This window comes from Rousettus aegyptiacus, unplaced genomic scaffold (genome assembly GCF_014176215.1).
Source record: "Rousettus aegyptiacus isolate mRouAeg1 unplaced genomic scaffold, mRouAeg1.p scaffold_m13_p_7, whole genome shotgun sequence".
Classification (NCBI taxonomy): domain Eukaryota; kingdom Metazoa; phylum Chordata; class Mammalia; order Chiroptera; family Pteropodidae; genus Rousettus; species Rousettus aegyptiacus.
Window position 1 is genome coordinate 13,499,637 of NW_023416310.1, and position 24,610 is coordinate 13,524,246.

Genomic DNA, 24,610 nt, shown 5'->3' on the forward strand with positions numbered 1-24,610 from the left:
CCCTGGTGACTGGCGTGGGGGTGGCTGCCTCTTCTCTATGCCTGTTTTCTCTAGGTTGATGACATCCTCTAGGGATGTTAATATCTTGCATTCAGGTTAAAGAAAGCAACCATAAAAGTACATGGTGGGGAATGCCTAGATTAACTGTCTTCCGTAAAAACAAACAACTAGAGGTTTTAGCTGACGACAATCTTAAAATGCCTGAACAGTGCAATGTGGCTGTGTGGGAAGAAAAAAAAAAAAATGAATGCCACCTAAGTTTGCTTTGGCAGGGGCCTGCTCAGGGAGGTCACGGTTCACTGTCTTCTGCTGTGATATGGAGACGTGTGCTCAGCCCTGGGAACTCAGCTCCATGCCGGCGTGGGTGAGCAGGATGGTGAAGTAAAAGCCACGTCACATGCGGAACGGCTGAAGGAACTGCGAATAGTGCCTGACGAGGGGCAGACTCAGGGAGGGCCGTGTTGTCTGCCATTTAATACTCGGGAGGCGACATGAAGAGGAGGGACTGAGCTTACTCTGGGTAGCTTCAGAGGGCGGAACGAGGACAAATCAGTTACAGAAGGCAGATTTCGGCCCCCTGATAAGAAAGAACTTCCCAGTGATGAGAGCTGGTCATGAATGAGCTCAATGGAAATATCTGAACAGAGGACTTTTATATCGGGAGGCGAGCTGGAGCAAATGACTTCTAAGATCCTATCCAACTCCATGACTCCGTTATTTATAAAAATATTTCAAAAAAGATGAGACGGGCAAGCTAGGGATATAAATAGTATGCTCATACTATACAGAATATATGTAAAGATACTCTGAGTACCTAATCTCACTCCACAGGGACTGAAAATGTGCTGGTGTTGGGTAAGGCTCTTCCCCTCACACGTAAAAAGAATTTATTTCTGCATTTTGTAGAGATACTGCGCCACATGTGGACTTAGTCCATATTGACTTCAGAGCCCGAGAGAGCAGAGCATCAGTGAAAGGCTCCCCGGCGGGACTGCAGATTTGACATCTTGTCCTATGTGGGGATGAGGGCGATGGTAAGGGCATTGCCTTAATGTGCTTAAGACTTAAGTTCTGGGACCAGCTTTGCTCCTTCGAGCTGCAGAACTTTAGGTGAGTCGCTTTTCCGATAATCACTCGCTGGATTTCTAAAATAAGGGGACTGAACCATGTGATCCCTAAGGCACCTTCCAAATATCGTACTTAATTTTGTTAAAACCATCCATTCCTACTATGAGAGATTTCCAAGTATCCCCCTAAACTTTGTTTTTGTGAAGCTTTGTGTTTACTGATGTCCAGTTACCTCCTGTCCCAGTGAGCCACTGATTTTGCATAAACCCTCATAAGTGGCCACCAGGCACAAGTGTGGTTAATTCCATGACTCTAAATCTCCCAAGATATTCCCTCTAAATGTGGGGTTTCTGGCATCTGTGAGAAGCTGTATTAGGCAAGGCACTTTCTAGTCAGGTGTGAATTCACCCCAAAGGCTGTCACCTCGTCTGTTTACACATGTATGCAGCAGGGCAGAGCTTCTGACGGGGGCTGAGAAATGGTACCGGAATACAGTGTCACGTTACTGTTCCCGCACAGGAAAATTGGCATCTTAACTAGATTGGAAATACAACCTAGGCCACACACTTATTCTCTTCTAAGTGAAAATAGGCAGATTTGAGAGCAAAGCCATGGACTGATGATTTCAATGTATGTGTTTGAATAAGTGCGTGCGTTTGAGCAGTGCATGGAAAAACTGCTTTATGTTTTTATTTAATAACCTTGTTAAGCGACTTCGATGCATTTAAAAGCACCACAATAAGTGAAAAGAAACAAAAGGGCCATCTGCATGAGTGACCTACAGCACTCAGGAAGGGAACCCACTTGTTTAATACATAACATGGGAATCCGACCACTGTCAAAAAACTAGTAAACATCTGGCAGCTACAAAACGATGGAGTCATAGGGATTCTTAACGATATGATGATACGGGAATGGCCCTTTTTTTCTCTCTCTCTTTCCTGGGTTTTATGTAAGGGGGAAAATGCCATGAGGTAAGGGTCTCTGGAAAATCGATGAACTCTAAGTGAGGGAGAGACTGAGAAAGAAGACAGACAGGAGACTGGATATAAGGAAGGAAGGAAGGAAGCAACGGAGGCAGGTCATGAACTTCAAGTGAAATCAGAGCCTAGTCATGGACAAAAGGAGAGAGTAGGGTTTCAAAACCAAATCAAGTCGGAGAGAGCAGAGAGGCAGCTGGGAGGGAGTCCAGGAGTTTTTGTGGCCAATTCGGTTCCGGTCATCCAGGGGAGCTTCGGAACGAGGTGGACGGTCAGCCCTAGGGAAAGAGCAGCTGCGGATGGAGCACAGATGGGAGATGCGTTAAGGGAGGAAGGGGCCTCCCTGTACTGCGAGGCTGGCGCTTCTTTAACTTCTGAACTGTGTCTTTGTCTGCTCTACAGCGTGTGCTCGTAGGAGAAACCCAAATGTGTTATCATCTCTGAGATCATGCGTGGGAGAGAGGCCCTCCCAGGGGAGACCTCCAGCGCGTTCCTAGAAGGCAAAAAGGCCGCGCAGGGAAACGAGGCGGTGCGTGCTCCGGGAGGACGTGTCACCCCGAGGACGCGAGCTGGGCGTGCGGACGGAAGGGGAGGCGTGAGGCTGGGCGGGAGCTCTGGGCTTCACCTGAGTGGAGCTCCTTCACCAGGGATGACATGGTGTTGGTGATGGAGTCGGCCGCCACCAGCAGGTCATTGCGGAGGTTTCTCCTCGTACCTGAGGAGAGTCAGAGCAGATGGCGATGCCAGGTGGGTGGGCGTGGAGGAGAGAGAGCAAATGACTCTGTCTGCTAGGCCCTTGGATGTGGGGTGGAATACCGAAGGGGAGATGGGGCCACAGCAGCTCGACCTGCTCCCAGGCACATCGGGAGCATGAGGTACCCAAGCCCATTGTTCTCCTCCCTCTTCTTTTCTGCCAGAAGAGCAGGGCCCTGTCAACTCCATGCTTCTTAGCCCCAATCAAAGTAAAAACTGATCCAAGGAGCTCCTCAGCCTCGGGGGGGAGGGGGGGGACCTTCATCCTCCAGCACTTCCACCTTCCTGCTTTTTGTCTCCACCCCAACGATCCTTCCTTAGCCACCTCATCTTCCCCCAACTACGTCACATTGCTGGTCGCCGGCTCCCTAGACGATCGTGGCAATCCCATGCTGAGCGTGCCTTCAGCAAGGTCCTATTTACAGTTCTACTCTTCCTTCTCTCGCTTGCTCTAAAGTACTTCCAGGACAAGCACATGCTTTGGGGAAATTACTCCATTCAATTCCTCTGGAGGAAGCGAAGCCCAAAGGACAAGGCACTTCTCACAACCCGGAAAAAAGAGCACAGAAGCCCACGAAGCCTGTTCTTCGCACGCCTACTAAACCTATGGACCTCCTGATGGAGACCAGACCATCCAATGGGAACAGGCCAGCATCTGACTTATTTATACCGTATATAAAAATCTGAGAATTTAAAGCTAAGCACACAGAAGATGAGAAATGGGAAAAACCTCGGTGAGACTCTCGTCTGTGTTTCCAAACCCCTTCAGCTCTCCATCATATTCTGTTCTCAGAACTCACCTTGTGCAAAGGCGTCCTGCATGTCTCCGCCGACTCCGCTCAGTGGGTCCTGTGGGCAGTGGGTGGGCGTGGAGCCAGCAGATGTTGAGCGGACGGGCATGGGCATTGGGTGGCCACCTCCGTGAGTGGGCGATGTATGTGGCGATCCTGTGGCCTGAGCCTGGGAGAATCGAAGGGATAAAACATGTTATCTCAGGTCTCTCACCACTTTGAAGGGGGAAAGTCCTTTGTCTGAGTCGATCTGAGTCAGCTGACAGGGCTTCGGTTCAGCGGTGCACTGCACTGCGTGATCACGTTTGAAAGGAAGGAGTCAGGCTCCCTCCAGGACCAGAGAGAGGAAGAAAAGGTAAAATGAAAGAGAGAGGGGAGAGGCCAAAAGGGGAGGAGGGAGACAGAACACTGTAAGAATGGACTAAAAGAGGGAGGGAAGCAGAGCACAGGGGTGGGGGGCCTTTCAGGCGGACAGACTGAGCAGAGTAGCTAGTTGGGGGACCTGAGAGGGGTTGGGGTCACACAGTTGGGAAATAATACACAAGCATCTTTCATTTTTCTTTGCAAACACAGTCATGGACATTATCTCATTTGATCCTCACAATACCTTGTGAGTAGAAAGGACATATATTTTGGTATCTATTTTATAGGAGAAAAACAAGGATGAAAGAGTAAGAGCTTTGTGTTTTGCTACACAGCTCGTCGGCGGGAGATGCTGGGAGAACCCTCCCACTTCGAGGGCGATGAGGCACACTCTGCCCCTCTGCAGCTCCCAGAGCACACAGAACATGTGCCTGAATTTGTGTGTCAGGAGCTCAGAGGCAGGTAGGCTGCTTCCCGGGAGCTGGGTCATCTGGCCTGTCACACTGCACGTGTCAAACACACACAGTAAGCTCTTTCGTGGGCCATCCTGCAGGGACTAGGTAAGAATAGACACACGTTTATTGGAAACTAAACCTCACTTATGAAAGCTCTGGTTCAGTTTTGGAGAAATCTTGGAGCAATGGGATAAAGTTTAAAACTCTAGCTAAAGGGAGCTCACTGAGATTTAGGCACTGCTGCCCCTCAAAGCATGGGAAACGGAGTGTGGCAGATAGACTGGAGTTTTCTGTGGAAGCAAAACCGGGAAAATATAAGCCAGAGTGTGCGAATGAGTGCAAATGAAGATCATTATCTTTTTTGGATCTAGCTCAGAAAACCCACATACAAGCAGAATCTTCCCAAACAGGCTACCAGGCTTTATGCACAAAGCCTCACCTCAACACTGCGACCAGTATGGGCGCTGGACTAAACAGAAGCAGTCTGCGGATTGTTCTCCATCGTCCCTACTTTGATGACTGTGTGTGTGTGTGTGTTTTAATTGGATAAATTTTAAAAAATACAGAAAGTCAAAAAGTATAATGTAACATATCAGCCAAACTGATAATGTTGATACTGTATCAAATTTATTTCAGCCTCAAAACGCCGCGGGTAAATCTGCAGTCAAATGCTCCAGCCTTGAGCTGCGCCCCCGGAATAGATAAATCTGAAGGCCTCTTTCGCCACCAGTTCCGTTCCCTCGCATTATCCCTTCAGAGACTGCGTTATCAAAGATTCTGGTGTGAAATATGGAACCTATGTGCACATATGAAACTATGAATAATATACGATATTTCATGCTTTTAAATTTTGCATGAATATTGTCATACCACACATATCGTTTTGCAATTTGCTTTTATCGCTTAGCATACTTTTTTGAGGTCTTTCCATGATTCAAGTAATATGAATTTAGACCTTATCTCATATTAAAACTAACTCAAAAATGGATCACGTTTAACATAAGAAAACTATTAAAACTCTTAGAAAAAAAGAAGATTAGGCAATAACTTTTTAGATATGACAAAAAGCACAGTTACAAAAGAAAAAATAGATAAATGGAACTTCATCAAAATTAAAAACTTTTTTCCAAGGACACCATTAAGAAAGTAAAGGACAAGTCACAGAATGAAATAAAATTTTGCAAAACATATATCTGATAAGGCAGGGGACTCCAACCCACGGGCTGCAGACCGGTACTGGTCTGTGGCCTGTTGGGAACATGGCCGCAAAGCAGGAGGTGAGCAGTGGGTCGAGCCAGCAAAGCTTCACCTGTATTTGCAGCCACTCCCCAGTGCTAGCATCACCGCCTCAGCTCCACCTCAGATCAATAGGCATTGGATTCTCATAGGAGCACCGGTCCCTGGTGCCAAAAGGGTTGGGACCACTATGATAAGGGATTTGTATCTAGATTATATAAAGAACTCTATGCTCAATAATGAAAGGACTAGTAACCTAATTTAAAAGTGGGCAAAAGATCTGAGTAGATATTCTCCAAAGATAGACAAGTGTCCAATAAGCAGATGAAAAGATGCTCAACATCATTAGTCATCAGGGAGAAGCAAATTAAAACCACAATGAGATACCATTTCACACTCATTAGGATGACTATAATAAAAAAGATAAATGATAACAAGTGTTGACAAGGATGTGGAGAACTTGGAACCCTCGTAATCTGCTGGTAGGAATCTAAAACGGTAAAGCTGCTTTAGAAAACCGTCTGGCAGTTTCTCAGAAGGTTAAACGCTGAGTACCATATGACCCAGAAATTCTACTCCTATATGTATATACCCAAGACAAATGAAAACTTATGTTTTCACAAAAATTTGTACACAAGTGTTCATAGCGGCATTATTTATAATAGCCAAAAAGTGGAAACAATCAAAATATCCATCAACTGATGAATGATTGAAATAAAACATGATATACTCTTACAATGAAATGAGTCGGCAATAAAAAGGAATGAAGTACCGGGGCATCTAAAACATGGACAAACCTTGAAAATATGCTAAGTACAAGAAGCCAGTTACAAAAGACCACATATTGTTTGATTACATTCATATGAAATGTACAGAACAGGCAAATCCAGAGAGACAGAAAGTAGATTAGTGGTTGTCTGGGGCTGGCAGACTTGGGAGGAATAAGAACTGTGTGCTAACAAGTGTAGGGTTCTTTTTGGGTGATAAAATGTTCTGAAATTGATTGTAGTGATGGCTGCACGACTCTGAATAAATTTAAAACCACTGATTTGTACACGTTAAAAGGGTGAATGGTGTGGTATGCAAAGTATATCTCAATAAAACTATTATAAAAAAGATACCACTAAGAAACATAAAGATAAGCCATAGACTGGGGAAAATACTTGCAAATTATATCTGATAAACAAGTTGTGGGTCTTTGCAAAGATTTTTTTTTTTGCAAAGATTTTTTTTTTTGAATTTGACACCAAAAGCAAAGATAACAAAAACAAAAATAAACAAGTAGGACTCCATCAAACTAAAAAGCTCTGCACAGCAGAAGAAACCATCAACAAATGAAAAGGCAACCTACCAAATGAAAGAAAATATTCGAATGTCATATATGTGATAAGAAGTTAATACGCAAAATAAATAAAAAACTCATGCAACTCTATACCAAAATAACAAACAATGAGATTAAAAACTGGTTAGAGGAAGTAAATAGACATTTTTCCAAAAGAAGGCATACAAATGGCCAACAGATATATGAAAAGGTGTTCAACATCATGAATCGTCGAGGAAATACCAATCAAAACCACAATGAGATATCGCCTTACACCTGTTAGGATGGTTATCATCAAAAAGACAAGAGCCAACAAGTGTTGGCAAGGATGTGGAGAAGAGGGAACCCTTGTGCACTATTGGTAGGAAAGTAAATTGGTGCAGCCACTGTGGAAAACATTATGAAGGTTCCTTAAAAAATTACAACTAAAACTACCACATAATCCAGCAACCTCACTTCTGGGTAGATACACAGAAAACGAAAACCGGATATCTGTACTTGAACAGATATCTGTACTCCCATGTTTGTTGCAGCATTACACACAATAGCTGAAATACAGAAACGACCTAAGTGTGTGTCAATGGATGAATGGATTAAGATGCAGTGCTTATGTACGATGGGATATTATTTAGCCATGAGCAATAAGGAAATCTTGCTGTTTGTGATAACATAGATGGACCTTGAGTGCATTATGCTAAGTGAAATAAGCCAGACATAAAAAGAAAAAGACTACATGGTATCATTTATATGTGGAATCTAAAAGAAGTCAAACTCATAGAAAAAGGGGCTGAGGGAGAGGGAAACAGGGAGAGGTTGGTAAAGGGGTACAAACTTTCATCCAGAAGATAAATAAAGTCTAAGATCTAATGTATCACATGGTGACTGTAGTTGATAACACTATATTATATAGTTGAAACTTGCTGAGACTAGAACTTATATGTTCTTATACACACATACCAAGGATATATTTGTGAGGTGATGAATTTGTTAATCAACTAGATGGAGGAATCCTTTCATCATGCATATGTATATCGAATCACCAAAATGTACACTTTAAGCATCTTATAGCTTTATATGTCAATTATACAAAGCTGAAATAAAACACATAAACTAAAAAAAATAAATAAAAAGACCTCGTGTCCAGAACATATAGAGAACTCTTAAAACTGGATTATAAGACAAACAACCCAATTATAAAGCAAAGACTGAACAGACATTTCACAAAAGAAGATGTACAAATGGGCTAATAATCCACACGAAAAATACCTGATATGAGTAGTTATTAGGAAAATGAAAACTGAAATCGCAATGAGATACCACTTACCAACTGAAATAGCTACAGTCAAAAAGACTAACAAGGATGTGGGAAAACCCAAACCTTTATACATTGCTGATGTGACTGTAAAATGGTACAACCACTTCGGAAAACAGTTTGGTAGTTTCTTAAGATGTTAAACATAAACTTACCATATGACCTAGTGATTTTGCTCCTTAGTTTGTGCCCAAGAGAAATGAAAACATGTCTACCCAAAACTTGTACACAGATGTTTATTAGCAATAGTTGAATAGGTGGAAAGTGGAAATAACCCAAAAGTTCACTGACTGGTAAATGGATTAACAAAATGTGGTTTATACATTATATACCAATGATGAACTTTTGGAAAGAGAAATTAAAAAAACAATACCATTTATAATTGCATCAAAAACAATAAAATACCTAGGAATCAAATTAACCAAACCAAGGAGGTAAAAGATCTGTTCTCAGAAAACAGAAATTAAAGAAGATACAAATTAATGGAAGCATATACCATGCTCATGAGTAGGAAGAATCAACATCATTAAAATGGCCATGCTACCCAAAGCAATCTACAGATTCAATGCAATCCTTATCAAAATATCAATGGCACTTTTCAGAGAACTAGAACAAATAAGCCTAAAATTTATATGTAACCATAAAAGATCCTGAATAGCCACAGCAATCTTGAGAAAGAAGAACAAAGTTGGAGGTGTCACACTACCTGATATCAAACTATATTACAAAGCTATAGTACTTGGTAATATAGCATGGTACACAGAATGGTACTGGCATAAAAACAGATACATTGATCAATGGAACAGAATGGAGAGCCCAGAAATAAATCCATGTCTATACGCTCATTTCACATATGACAAAGGACGCAAGAATAAACAATGGGGTTAAGACAGTCTCTTCAATAAATGATGTTGGGAAGTGGTGGATGCCGAGGGGATCAGAATGAAGGTCGTTGCCTGGGTTGCTTGGGCAGCCTCAAGGAAGGAGCCCATGCACGCCAGCAGCTGATGGTTTTCCTACAGGCCGATATTGTGAAAGACAAAGAGCCTCAAGTTGTCTCTCAATTACGGAAGAGTTAGAACCTCAGTGAGATCATCGCGTGAGGCCCGGGGATTCTGGGGGAAGCCTATGAATCCAGTCACAGAGCAGGGAATGCTGCCTTCAAGAATTAGGCCTGCCCACAAGCAAAGGACATGATGGCCTCACCGCAGATCAAGTGGGAGCTGTGGATGCTCCTCCACTGATGCCACAGCACCCAGCATAGGTCCCCAAAGCGCAGCACCAATTTTGGGTGCAGAAAGCGCGATTGGAACCTCTGCAGTGACTGGCTTCAAAGTTTGCCTGGAAGTGCTCGGAGTCAGTGCCCATCCAGCTCAGACAATGAGCACTCAAGAGGGAAACTGAGCCCAGTTAAGAAAAAAAAAAAAATTTTTTTTTTTTTTGCCTTAAGTATGTGCCTGTGAAAATCCAACTCACTTTACTGTATGACAATTAATTATCATCCCAGAGGGCCAACTCAACATTAGTCACATAGCAAGTACTCCATAAATCTCCCCCAGGGAGTCGTGGGCCAGGCAGCACTCACTGTCTGAGGACTGAATGTCAAGGATTGCAAGACTCAAGATGAACAAATAGGTTGTTTTTTAAGAACAGAAAACTGGACCTTTGCAAGTATTTTAATAAGAAGATGAGGATGGAGGATGAAATAAGAGAAATGGACAGAGGTGGACGACCATGTGTGGCTACAACTCTAGGACCAAGAAATGAAACCTACTGCCCACCACTGGCTTGAAAATAATCAGGGCCCCTTCCTGGGACTGTTGCTGAGGACATGCCTTCTGAGGAAGATGAAAGCCAGACGCCAGACACTGTCTTGTTCAGAGCAGTAGAAAGAGAAACGCTAAGACCGCTGGGAAGGCGCCTTTCCCCATGGGTGTCGTACTCCAGCCCCTGGTTTTAGGATCGGGCTGGAATAAAACGATGCCAGGAGGGAGCTGTCGGGAGCCCTACGCGAATTCTGGTTCCAGCAGAGCAATAGCATTTTGGCATGCCAGTAGGTCAGTAAATGCCAAAGGTCCTGGGAGAGGCCCAGGTCACAGCCAAATGACGGGCACACACTTTAGCCGGGCCTGAGAGTGAGGGTTCGGGAAGGCCTACAGACGGGTCGATCTTGGTGCAAGGGATGTCAACTGACTCTGCTACTGGGTGGTTTAGACAGAAAAAGCAAAAGGACTGGCAACAGTTCTTTCAGTCTACTGAGGGCCTGCACTCTCTTGCCCTCGGGCCTCTCCTCTGCCAGGAGTGCTGCTTCCCTCTGTGACGTCTGACTAGCTCCTCCGGGTGCTCTAGACGTCCGCTTCATTGTCACCTCCTCTAGGATCAGATTAGGTCTTCTCGAGATGCTCCCACAGGACCCTGTACAGCATTAATTGCACCTCTCAAATTTTATCTTCCTTTCCTTTGCGCTTAGCACACGTAGATGCTTAATAAATATTTGTTAAATGACAATGAGGTGTATCAAGTCTCTGACCCTTTTCCTTCTGTAATAGAAAGTGGGAAGTGCAGCCAGAGCAGGCAAATAATCTCTAGGGAGTCCTAACTCCATCAGTCATCGACAAAGCTGTATGTGAAATACTTTAACTAGAGAACTAAATGTGGTGGGCTGACCTCTGAGATGACCTCCAGTGACCCTCCTGCCCTGTAGTCACACTCCTGTGCAGTCTCCTCCCCTTGAATGTGGGCTGGGTGTAGTGATTGCTTCTAATGAATCAGGCAAACGGGATGTCATGCCTGAGATAAGGTTAAAAGAGGCTGTGACTTCTGTCTTGCCGGCATGCTCTCTGGCTCTCCCCTGCTTGCTCACTCTGATGAAACCAGTTGTTACTTTGTGAGCTGCCCTGTGGAAAGGGCCATGTGGCAAGGAACTGAGGCCTCCAGCCATGAGGCAGTACTGAAGAGAGAGGCCTTTGGTCCAACAATCCACAAGAAATTCTGCCAACAATCATGCAACTTGAGCCTTGAGGTGACAAGTCTTGCAAGAGACCCTGATGCTCAGCTTGTGAGGACCGGGCTAACCAGCGCCTGGATTCCTGGCCCAGAGAAGCTGTGCAGTAATTCATATTTGTTCTTCTAAGCCACTAGGGTAGCGTTGTTATGCTGCAAAAGGTAACTCTTATGCTAAGGCTGTTTTTTTTTTTTTTTCTTTATTGCTAAGGCTGTTTTTTTTTTTTTTTTTTTTTTTTAATACAGTATTAGATTAGTCCCATCTGAAGGATACCTGATTGAGAGGGAGAGGAAGAGAGAATTTTGAGATATAAGAAGCCAGGCTCAGAGGCTCTCATGAGAGGCCAAACGCCCCAGGAAAGAGGACCGTGGATGAGAAGGGAGGCAAGGCTATATGACCAAGAAAAACTTTTCTGATCCGAGTTTGTGTCTCAGTCCCTGAGCACGTCAGTTTGTTCTGATGCTAAAAGTCTCAACCTCTACTTTGTCGATCATTACAGGACCTGGAGACAATTCTCTGCTGTGGATTCAGTGACTCAGGAGAGGGGGAGCTACGGGCTCTGAGACAGAACCCCGGCTCTCACTGCCACCCTAGGGAGAGCACCACAGGAGGGGGCATGGCGCGGCGGGAGGCGCGGGGCTCAGAAGTCGGGAGTGGGGGGCTGGGTTTTTCTTTTGACTGCAGCACATGCACTCAGTCTTCTCACTTATAAACCGAGCAGCATCAACAAGATGATTTCTGAAGTATTTTTTCAGATATAAAATTCTATGATTCTATGACTTTCGCCAAGCGACATCTCAGAAGCAACCACGGAATTGTGGCTTTGCGGTCGTCATCACCACGCGGTCAGCTAAGGAGCCCCTCTGAGGGTCTCCGCAGCCAGCTCGGGGTCTACATCTAACTCGCCTTCCCCATGAGTGGGCACCAGAGATGCTGCGAGCGAAGCTTGTGCAGAGATAGAGAAGACGGGGCTATCTCAGGAGAAAGGCAGAGTGTGGAATAAGGTCCTCCTAATGATCCGGGTCCCCTGACGCCTAAGCCGTGCCCCTCCCACTGAACTAACTGCACTGCCTCCGTTAATGTCCAAACTGGACTGCATGAGGCACATACAGGTCAAGACAGTGCCCGCAGCACGGAACATTCTGAGCATGCTGACGATCGCCTACGAACCCAGGTGGCTTTGTTCATTCTCTGCCCTCTTGACAGGTCTAGGCCAGACCAACACACTAAAAGTCAAGCTGGGACACTGGGTTGTGCAAATGCACCTTCTCAAAAGCACAGATGGGTCTTATGTTCAGAGAGGCAGCCCCTCCCCACGGAGGCTGCTAAGCCCTCCGCTTAATGCAAACCAATCTGGAATGAGTGGTACGGGAAGAGGTAGGGGGAAACATCACAGTCGGGACCCTGAGATTATGGGGAAGCTGAGAATCACACGGAAGTCGGCCAAGGTGAAGGAGGTAGTTTGGTGTCTCCAGGGATGAAAACGAGCTGACCAATGAGGGTACAAAGCCATCCCGTGCCTCTGGGTTTCAGCTGTCAGGAGAGGGGCAGTTAGCCCGGGGAAGCCGGGAAGCTTTGCAACATGCTCCTCGGTGTTTTAAGGTTTCCTGATGCAAGGACAGTTGGAGCTTGTTGTAATACAACCTACAACAAAGGCCTGAACACAGCACAGGCCGGTCACGTGTCTAACCAATAACTAAACACAGTAAACGCCCTGTAACTCAGGCTCTCTGAACACAGAGGTCCCTTGTAGTTGGAAACAATTCTGCTGGAACTATAGCGCTCGAGAAATTTTATAATTTGAGAAGCTCTCCAGTCTGCTGGCTCTTCCCTTCTTCTAAATCAGCAAAAGCTCTGAGAATCTGAGAAAGCTATGTATCGCGTTCCAAGAAAATCACTCAGAAATTGTGCTTGTAACTTCAGAGGGTTTATGACCCCAGGAAAATAGACTGTTTTCATCCAGCATTCATTTTATATTTGAGGAGACTGAGGACTACAGAGGTCACAAATAAACGAGTTGAAAGTCTCAGACTGGTGCCTGGGTCTTCTAACTGCCTCAAACTGCTGGGAGAAACCAAGGCACACTGAGATCACAGCACGTTTCTGAGCCAGAGGAACATGGGTCAGTCGTCTCATTATTGAAGCTCACCGTGATTTTCAATAGGACAGTTAATTTCCAATAATTTCGATAGGACAGTCAATTTCCAGTAAGAGCGAGAAATGTGAGAAATACGATTACGACTTGGTTTCTTGTCTAGAACACAAATCTAACACTGGAGCCAAAACAGGTACAGAGAACGCCGGAGAAGGTGACCTGAGGACACTGTGATCTTTCCCCACAGCTGGCAACTGAGCAGAGATAGAGACTCACATGCTGTGGCAGAGGGAGCGGCCCCGAGGCAGAAAGGCTCTGTTGTTAACGGGGAAAAAAATAATATGCACTGTCCTGGGCCATGTCAAGGCATCCCCAGCATGGTGCCTGACATGCAGTAGGGGCTCCATAAACCATACTGCCTTCCTTCCTTTTTCTTCACAGAACAGGTAGGATTTTTCCTTTTCTCTCTCTCTTTTTTTTTTAATCTCCTTGGTGCACATTATGGCCAGTTAATCAAACCCACAGAAGCTTGTGGCCAAAAGCCTGATTTTGAGAGTTAGTGTCCTCTGTGGAACATTGATAACTGGAAACGTCTCCTCTACACACACCCCAACTAAAGCAAGCTCTGAGCTACGCTGTTAACGCGGTAACAGAAGGAGACACTTTAGTCTCCGTTTCTATCTCTCTGACTCATGGATACCTGCCAGGTAGCAGATGGCCTGTGTGGACAATTACCTTCATTTTGCTGCAGTATATTTAAATTAAACAAACTGGCCTCTTTGCCGTGGATTTTCAGAGGCCCTCTCTGAAAAATAAAAAAAACCAAAAGCACTGGGAGAAAGGAGCTACAAGTCTGAAATTCAGACAAGAAAACCATGAATGTATAAAGAACTGGGATGTCTAAGGAATGGATTTTGCATGATTTTTTTTTTTCTTCAAGAAAAAGTCAAAAACCAAAACACAAAAAACCCCCAGACCCCACATATACTATTTTGAGCTGGTACTGGTGGTGGCTCTGCTAGGAAAAGCAGCTGCCTCATTAAACGGAAAAGTAAAAGGAGAGGATGATCTGATGCTGTACTGTCTGTCTTGCTGCAAGATGTAAAAATAATTGCCTGACATGGTAACGGTTAAGATGGCTGGGCGTGAGGGCCAGGGACGGAAGGGAGCAGACAATGGCGAATAGGGGTGGAGGTAATGAGACGACCACACGGCGGTGAGCAAAGAAGCAGGTTGTGGTTCCTACTGGGGTGAATTAGAAATAGGTAAAGAACATGCCTGGGGACCTTCTTGTCTTAGCAAAGGCACCTACCTACAAACTCGAAGTGTGGTGTAGCTTTCAAAGATAAACCTGGCTTCTAAACACCAGAGAGAAGGGCTGAAGAGTTTTATGTCTCTCTTCTTATATCGCTGCTAATACATATTTATCTACCATGTGTCTGTCGGAAGGATAGGGCCACCAAAAAGTCTGCCATGAGGTCCTTGCAAGGAGGGCCGACACCTGTTTGTTCCCACATCACTTCCGGAAACTCGGCGCTCACACATAACCTGTCACTCGCTGTGGTTGCTTGTGGGGTGAGTGGCTCTAGACAGGAAACAGCTTATTGTAGGGCTGCTGAATGTTTTGTGATCACAGCGTTGACAACGGGTAGGGCATGATTGATGTTCTCTTCATGATTTAGGTGCACCCCGAGGCTTAAAGGGGTGGGGGCGAGGTGTCTAGTTATCTTTCTTAGAGGGAGAGGAAGGCATATTAAGTTCCAAAGACAAAGAACAACCTATTAAAAACTCACCGTAAACCCAAAGATTAAAGGAAAGTTGAAATTTAAACTTTTAGATAGGGAGGCTCATAAATTCCAACACGAGAATTACCCTCTTTCTGTTTGTTTCTCCTAATATGCCCAGCTCTATTTGAAAGTGCTATCCCATTAGTTCTCATTGCAGGACTTCAAAGCCAGTTCTCAGCAAAATGACCGGGGACTGTACTGAGAGGGAAAATCCCTATAAAACAAATACCGAACACTCCAATTGCATATGAGAGACAAGAAGAGGACCGGCTTCCAGGACAGGGTGCTTCTCATTTGGATAGCTAAATCAATGAGCAGGCAGGTAGCCGGAACCTATCAGTGATATTTCAAAATTCAGTGAGCCAAATTTAAATGCCACTCACAGGGAGGCCAAACGTGCATGGGGAGGTGTGGCGGCCTTCTCCGACAGCACCACTCTTTGCTGAGTCCCTGTTACGTACTCTGCAGTGGTCACCGTCCAGGCTCTGCTGTTCAATGACCTCGTTTGGCTTCCAGTTCTGCCACTGACAAGCTGTGATTTTGGGCAACTTACTTAATCTCTCTGTACCTCCGATTCCTCATATGTAAAATGGAGATAATAATGTCTTCACAGGTTGGTAAGGACGAACATACAATGCTTCCAACACCAGCTCAACAGAGTACTACCTGCCATCATTGTACCTTGCGGGGTGCTGGGAGCCCGTGTAGGGGCAATGTCGCCACTCGGCAGGCTCACAGCTCCTGAGGCGGCTGGACACGTGTGCAGTTAGCACACAGGGGATGAAATCTGTGCCTACACAGGAAAAGACGCGGAGCCGCAAGAGCGTTTAGCTCTGACCTTCTGGAACAGGGCAAGGTTTCAGAGCGGAGGCGGCATCGAGAGGATCTTGAGGGGTATCACTTCGACAGGCAGGAAAGGCTTGGGAAGGGCAGTCCGGTGGATGAGGAAGCATGAACGAAGGCGCCGGGCCTGAGAGAGGAGGCTGCGAGCGGGGGATAAGAAGCACGGGGCGAGCACGGAAGCTACATGGTGGGCAAAAGAAGTGTGGGCTACCCTCATTCGGAATCGTAAATGAAGTCATCAAGTTCACGTACTAGGCCATAGATGGGGAAACTACAGCCCACGGCCAAATCTAGCTCACCGCCTGTTTTTTTTTTTTTTTTTTTTTTTTATAGTCCGCAAGCTAAGAATGGTTTTTACATTTTGAAATGGTTATATTTTAAGTGGTTATATAAGTACTTACATAATACCTGTGCTTTGGCTTACAAAGCCTAAAATATTTACTATCTAACGCTTCAAGCAAAAGCTTGCTGACCTGCTCCAGGCGGTGGCAGAGGGAGCGAGGGAAGAGTTCTGAGGAAGGAGTGACGTGGCCGCTGCGATCTGTCTTTAGGAAGGCGGGACGGTGTGAAGGAGGGACTGGCAAGCGGGAGGCAAGGGGACGCGGTAGGCGGCTTTTCCCGTGGACCAGGTGACAGGGGAGGGAGGCCGGGATGGAGGACGGGGACAGGAACTGAGAGGAGGAGACGAGCAAGCCTGGACTTGACGGCCGAGTAGGAAGCGCAGAGGCTGAGAGCGTGCGTCCAGGGAGCGATGGCAATGACGCTCACAGAGCAGGGGACAGGGACAGAGGAGCGATTTGCGGGGGGAGGTGACTAGGAACCTTTTACTATTCATTCCATATATAAAACTCAGAATAAGGGATTCCGAGAATTCCTGGGGCTCAAACTGGCATCGCAGACTGGTATCACTGGTGTGTCTGGGCTCAGGGAAGTGGGGTGGGAGGGGCCGCCACTGGGATTTAGTAGGTAGAGGTCAAAGGATGCTGCTTAAACACCTTGCAACGAACAAAAAAGCCTCTGCCCACTCCCGCTCCAAGAGTTACCTGGCCCCGCGGGTCCCTGCCGCTGAGGATGAGAAACCTGTCTGAGTGTGACTCAGAGTCATGAGGTCCTACAGAGCGTGGCCTTCCCAGAGCTTCTTTTCCCAGGTGGTGAGCTGCTGTGGAAGGAAGCTCAGGCCACCAGCAGCCTTAGATCAGGTTAGAACCTTCCAGGAGCCCCAGAATGAATTCTGATAATCTTCTGCACATTTGGGAGATTTCCCGGGGGCCCCTAAAGGCCTGAGAGTCTCCTAGTTTCTCTCTTGGTTTCCTCAGGTCTGAGCTGATTAAATATAGGTGTTGAAATCCGAAATATGAAACAATGAATAAATAGCAAATGTTATGTGTTTAAGTTAATATGAATACATAACAATAAAAGCACTGAGGGATTTATGGTTAGCCAGCTTTGTAGAGCAGTGGCGAGTTGGTAAGGATTCTTATTTAGATTACCACTTCAGCCGCAGCAAACTGTCTCTCTACATTGCTTCTAACTTCATAAAATATGTCCCTCATCCCCCCTCCCTCTTTTTTTTAAAGCATTGAGACATCTATACTACAGCTTCGAATGAGAGTAATGAGAGTAATTCTATTTACCAAAGTATGATTAGCAGCAAATGGAGAAGAATGTTAAAGAGTCTATCATACCCTTTATAATATTCTTCTCTGAGCTGAAACTAAGCACATGTTCATTTTAGTTAAGGACTCTAGGCCAGGAAGCTTCCTACTTCAGCCTTGTTAATAGGGAACATCAGAACCAGCCTGAGGTCAGCCGTAAAATTCTCGAGGTTGGTACCGGCAGCAGGATTTGAGGAAATGCCTGTAGATGTTCTCAAAATGAAGGGTCACAGAGCCAATCTCATGCTGAGAGAAGATGCTGGGATGAGGTCTAACAGAAAGAGGCGTTAGGAATGCCTGTCCTCCAGTGGGAGGCGTGGCCAAGAATCCCAAAGATAAGCCCAAACGGAGGACTTTGTGCGAGCAGTGGATGCTCTTTTCTTTGGGTGCTTTCTTTTGTCTGCAAAAGAGGGAAGTAGACGCCTGGCCTGAATAAAGCCCGGGGAAGGAGCTGGTTACTGAAGGAAAGCCCAGACAATGAAGTGCGGGCCAAAATGACATGCAGGGCAAATGAACCAAGATGAATTTCTATAGACTCAGCCTTTCCCCAACATACTCATTGGTATCAGTGAAAAAGGATCAAAGAATTGTGACATAGGAAGTTTATAGATGAGGAAACTGAGGTTTGTAAAGGTTATTTTTGGACAGAAAAGAAATGAGGTTTTGTCAACAAGGTTCTATGGGTCAGATGATCTAAAAGGCAGACTGAAGACTTAACTCATTCCTTTACTGAGGCGACTTTATTCAGTGGGGTGGGGGGTGGGGAGGTAAAGAGGTTGGACAAGACAAAGCCTGTTTTTCAGAGCTCTCTGCACTCTACTATACTGAAATTTTCCTTTCTACAATTGCTGATAACTTCCTTATTGTCAAAGCCAAGGGCATTACTGTCTTATTAACTTTCCCCTCCTTGAAACTTTCTGGGATTTCATGAGAACTCACGACTCTACACCACAGCTACTATTCTTTCTTCTTTTTGTCTCCTATGCGTTTTCCCTAAGGCTCATGTTTATGGTTTCTACCCTACTTTTATGCTGAAGACTGCTAAATCCACAATGCTAGCCCTGCTTCCCCACTGAAATTCCAGTTGCATGTCCCCGAGCATCTAGTAGACCAGGCAAAAGGCTTCGCCTGCTTGTCTCTTCTTTGTAATTCGGCAGGTTCCAAATCAAACCAAAGTTCCCTTCCTAACCCAGATCATCTCCCCAGTCTCACGTTTTCAGTTCGTGACACCCATCATGTCCCTCGCTTCTCAGGCTCCAACCTAGAAGTCACCTTTCACTCATTCTGTTCTGTTGAGACTCAGACTGCAACGTTCTGGGGAGAGATGCTGTGGTCCTAGCAACTCGATCTTCCTCCAGTGCAAGGTGAATTTCTCCAGCTTGGTGTGTAGACTTTTCCTGGAGACCCTGGCGGATAGTTTTTATATGTAGTATGCATTCGGGTCAGGAGAGGAGGAGACAGAAATACAGTACAGGAGGGAAATAAAAAAGCAGGCACGCAAATCCCTCACTTGTCATTGATGACAGTGATGAGGAGTATTGGGGGTGCTGCAAAGACCCAAAGCTACTTCCCCCTTTCAGGTATTCAATGACCTTTGGAAGAGTGACATATGAATATCTATTTTTAATGCTGTAATGACATTTCCTCTTTTGAGAAACAAAAACAAAAACCCCACAAGTTGCCAGGTCCCCATAACGAGTGCAGAAACTGAGAGTGATGAGTGAGCGCAGTGCAGACTTGTACGAGGCCATCTATGCCCCAACGGGCAGAGTCTGTGCACGCAGACTGGGCCTAGGACCCAGGCTGACAGTTTGTGGCACAGTCATGTAATATAGCACACTGACCCTTGTTTACCAAAGGGTCGGCGTGGAGTCTGCAAACTTAGGAGGGCAGCCGTGGCGCCTAAGGCTCAGGTTATCATGGACCTGGCTTGTGTTTCTGTATCGTGCCAATCATGAAGTAACTTTCAAACTATTTGAGGGTGGGATTTGTGTGGAATTTCTCTTTTTTAGCCTCCAAAAGACCAGGCTCACTGCCTTGCACATGGGTAGTAAGACAATGCTGAATAAATAAGTGGCAATCCTTTGCCTTTCAGGAAGTAGACACAGGCTTCCATTCCAGAGGACTGGGGGATCAGAGAGTCCAGAAGATTTCAGAGGCGTGTGAATCACTTCTCAGTGAGATGGTGTCCAAAGATTAAGTGAACCAAGAAGAGAAATGACCCATGAGCACATCAAGGCGTTCACCGATAACGTCTTCTGTGGATAAAGAGGAAGTTTTTATTGTTGTGTAGGTTTTTTGTTTTTGTTTTTTAAGTACTTGCAAAGTTAATACTCATGAGGTCTGTAAGAGTCCTCACGGGTCCACCACAGCTAACTAAATACTGAGTGCCCTTCCTGTAGGCATAGTTGGTGGGGTGTGGTTGGAGATGGGGGTTCCCTAGGGCCAGATCACACCTCGTCTGGTATAGATGTAGTGAGTTATTTGTCTGAATCTGGAAATCAGAAAGGGCACACAACCCCATCTGATATTGCAACTGACTAAAGTAACAAAAGAGGTCCCAAATGTGGCAATGTTCTCTAAGCGAAATACCTGAGATTCCTTTAACTACATAATTTTCGCAGTACCACTCATACAACCCTCTGAACCGCTACCCTACTACGTACTAATCTGGGTTAAGTTCACCCCTGTGGGCACCCCCTGTCCTTATATTCCACTGTCTGAAGTTACATTGTTTAAGGCTGATACTAATCTGTATATAAAAGGTGGTATCTTCAAATAGAAGGGATCAGAGACATGGTCAAGGAAACGCATCCTTCATGAATAAATTGAACCTTTTGCCTTGGATAGTTTATTTGATGTTAGCAATCTAGCAGCGAAATTTGATGGTAGACTGAGTCACCAGGGAAAATGAAACCCCAAGACGTCCCTAGAACGAATTTATACATCTGAAATCCCTCCAGACTAGGACTGGGATATTGTCTGACTGAGACTAGAGTGGCCCACAGCTCAAGTGCATCAGTGGCAGTGAACACCCTGTCAGCAGGGTCCTTGTCAGTCTGTTGTCACCCCAGTGTGCCCCTTTGTAACATGCTGGTAAATCTCATATCCACAATGGCTGTGGGCACTGGTTTTTACTGAGCAATGCTCGACACATTTTCGAATGATACAAATAACTATAGATGCCCTGGATTTAATGGATTATCTGTGTTTTTTTTTTTTTTTTAAAGGAGAGGATGATTTTATTCCACATGATCAGTAGCTGTTCTTTAGACAGAAATGAGAGTTCATAATAACACTGCTACATTAGTGTGGTGTTCCTATTCATTTGGTAACAGTAAAACTTGTTTTTCTGCTTCCTTTTAATAAAGAACATTTCTGAACCATCTTTTAATCTCCTGAATGAATCCACCTGTTAGATGAGAGTACCCTGAGCAAAATCACTGCTGCAGGTACTTGAACCACTTACGTCCCTTACAATTACTAAATACATGGATTCACACTGTTTTTACGTCAAAATGTTGTAGATCTGGTTAATACTGGTTTTCATTCAGCAACTATTTACTGAGTACAGTACCTGTTGTGTGGCAGGCATGGGCTAGTGGCTGGGGACGCAGTAGTGAAAAAGGCAGACGAAGCCCTTTAATTATAGACCGATGATTATCATAGGCCTGATTAACCAAGACTCAACTGATACAATCGAATTCCTGAGCTTGTCAAACTATAGGAGATATCGTGGGTTGAACAGTCACTCAGTGAAGTCTTATCTGAAACAGCCAGGCAGTCCTGCCCTTAATTATAACCCCTGGATCTCAGGAAAGAGAAGGGAATGAGAGAGGGAGGGAAGGAAGAAAGACAGAAGAATTATCAGCTAAGGCACTAATGCCTCACATAGCACTGGAAAAGGGGCAGACGCTGAATGCAGAACCACGGAACCAACGCTTTTAAAGTGCAGTTATTACCCATTTCTCTCAAGTTCCCCCAAAGCCAAAATGATTCCTAATGGAGAAAGAAGAAGGCAGACTATATGCAAAGTTCTCCATACTAGATTTGCAGAGCTAGTTTTGGGAAACTTGTCTAGTAAATTATTCATTCTAAAAGTCTTTGACAATTATTTTATTAACCAAATAGGGTAATATATTTTGATAGGGAAGAAATGAAACTATACCAGTCAGAATCTGGGAGAAGAAAGGATTATGACTTAGCTCTGTGATAAGTACGTTCTGGTGTCTCCCTCGCTAATGGTATAGGTTAAAACAGAAGTGCTAGTTCTCAAGCTTTACGGTCCCCTCAGCTGTACGTATTAAAAATGTTGCTGAACTATGTAAAGTCATTCGGCTCAAATATCAGCCTCAGAAATGAGCCTTAGGTGGGTCTAGGTTAAACCTATAGTGTGGATGGATGATATTTATTCAGCAGAATGTCTTACCTCGTACTATAGTGGGGAAAGATGAGGGGGAAAAACAATTTGTACCAATTCGCGCTGTGGACAGTCCTATGAGACTGTGAGGACTAGACCCTGAACTCAGGACCTGGCCTGAGAACACCCCGAGGTGTACACACAGGGGGCTTGTTAGCGGCAAGCTTCAGCAGTCTGGGTCTAGCTCCTCATTTTGCCAATTTCAAGGGATACTGATCTCACACAGAATCAAGGGTCACTGAAATGAACATCTTAGTCAATCCCATGTTGGCTCAAGGTCAGCTTTAAGATGACCTGAGAAATTATACACCAGCAGTGGTAAATTCTGGTTCTTGGATTTCACAGTAACCCGTAAAACTTTTTAAAAATGAAATGTCTAGTGGAGGTTCTAATGCTAAAATAAATATCCGTCATGTCTGCTCCCTTCTGGAAGAGAATGCTCATTTTAAGGTGCAGGGTAGGGTGTTCCTGACTGTGTGCTTCACCCCTGAGCGGGCACATTCTGAGAGGAATCAGGAGATGCTGGTCTGGGCAGACTGCTGAAATAAGTTTCCAGCAAGGGTTTTAGCTATAAAGTACATCTCCGCGGTATAAAGGGGTGAAGAGAAGGAGGGGGACGCTGGTGGTCAGCAACCACAGGTGATGTGATGCTCTGGATCAGCAGGACGAGTACCGTCAATTGCACGGGGATGAGCCTGTCAGGGAAGGAGCAGGAGAAGGGAGCAGGAGGACAGATCCTCCTACGGGTATGGCCATGAATCACAAGCATCCTCTTTTCTGCTTCTAAGCAAACTAGAGGGCATGTGTGGTCACGTGACTTGCTTTGGCCAATGAAATACAGCAGAAGAGTGACACACATGTCACTTCCTGGTAGAAGCAGTTAACGGCTGGGTTTGACTTTCCAGCCTGGTCTCCTGCTTTGCTCATGTCAGTACCTATTGCTATGGAAGCACCATAGGAAAAGCAATAAACTCTGTGTAAATGAGAAAAACAAAACGAACTTTTGTCATGCTAAAGCCATTGAGATTTCTGGGTTGCCTCCCTCCCTGCACCACACCACCTCCACCTTCCTGCCCTCTCTCTGACCGTCCGTCCGTCTCTCCCTCACTCCTTCCTTGACTCCTCCATTCACTGCCTACCTCGTCTTTCGCTCTATGATTTCACTGCTCTCCTAACTGGAACCAATAATAAACATAATGTTTACATTCCTGTTCTTAATCTAAAACATGAACAAATTTGTTTTTTGAAAAAGAAATGAGTAAACTTTTAAAATTAAACATTTCATATTTCTCTTTTTAAAAAGAGCCCTGAGGCAAATTAAAAATCAGCTTTAGCTTACGTAAAAGATGTATGCTTTGAAAACCTTACTATGTTATATAAACATATGGTGTTACTATTGTGGCGAGGCCCTCAGTTGATTTTCTTGTGAGGGTTAGTGGCTATCAGGATAAATAAAAACAAACATAGACCTTCCCTAAATACCATGCAACAGTCATGCAACTCAGGAAAACCAGAGCTCCCTCTGGAGTAGTCTCTGAACAGGAAATCACTTACAGCAAAATCAAGCACTTACTTTTCACTGGTAACTTTAACAAGGCTCCTGGAGCCACAGCTCCAGAAGCCTGTTCAAGAGTAAAGGACACCTGAAGTTATCAAAACTGCTCGTTTTCACTCATGACATAGTATTCACCCCCACCACTTCAAAAGTTGTTTCAGGTGATTAAAGTCACTCTAGACGAAAAGCAGCAGAGAATGCAAGGGCGGGAAAACTCAATTGTAGCCTGGCTAATCATGCATATACAAATAAATACAAGAGATGTACTTTGAAAAAAAAAAAAATTCAACAAGCGCTGATTTCAAATAAGAACATGCTCGACTAGGAAAACATGAAGTGGACGTTTTAGGCCATTTTCCAACACCGTGGAGAGAACTGCTGTGGGCTTTACACATCATCAATTCCGCAGAGAGGATCTTGTGCAGGGAGGAGAGGAGAGAGTATAAACCACTTATATGAGAAAAAGGGCACATGCAAAAGGAGCAGGAGTCAGATGGATAAGAGCGAAGTTCACTTACTGCCTGCTTTTGTTCTTCCTCCTAGAGGCGGTGAAGACAAAAAAAAAAAAAAAAAAGGCAGAGGGGAAAAGGAGAGAGGTTAATGCCCGTCACCACAAACATTTGGAAGAAACGACGGAGGAATAGGGCAAATTGGCCAGGCCTATGGGGTCAGAGATCAAAGCCTTAGCCACCATAAGAGCATCATCAGCTGGACAGAGCCAAGGGCAGGGCTCTGCCCCATCCAGTTCATTAAATGCTAACTTCTAGAACTGCAAGGAAAGTACCTTAGAAACCATCTAGTCTAATTTTCTAATTTATGCCTCAAAAAGGGTTAGAGAGCCTGACTTGCCCAACACATAACTATTTAGGGTAAACTGAAAAAAGCAGCTCAACCATGACTCAAAAGCCCAATAATCGTTCTATTTCACCATTCGCAATCTTCACGGGTGTTTAGGTATATTTATCCAGGTAG

At 44.9% G+C, this 24,610-nt stretch overlaps 1 protein-coding gene across 23 annotated transcripts in view; it reads right to left on the bottom strand.

The window, feature by feature from the left end:
* DTNB (dystrobrevin beta) overlaps nt 1-24,610 on the bottom strand; it is a 178,459-nt gene that overhangs the window by 6,276 nt on the left and 147,573 nt on the right. For 6 of the 23 annotated variants that reach the window (XM_036223982.1, XM_036223985.1, XM_036223984.1 and 3 more), the window contains 4 exons: nt 24,157-24,177; nt 3,602-3,761; nt 2,674-2,763; nt 1,735-2,341 (listed from right to left, as the gene is read on the bottom strand). In XM_036223982.1, the coding sequence (XP_036079875.1) occupies nt 2,208-2,341; nt 2,674-2,763; nt 3,602-3,761; nt 24,157-24,177 (405 nt within the window). In that variant the 3' untranslated portion in view covers nt 1,735-2,207. Of the gene's footprint in view, nt 1-1,734; nt 2,342-2,673; nt 2,764-3,601; nt 3,762-18,384; nt 19,922-22,085; nt 24,055-24,156; nt 24,178-24,610 lie in introns of those variants that run through there. The other 17 variants (XM_016121733.2, XM_016121736.2, XM_016121727.2 and 14 more) reach the window with 7 other exon arrangements.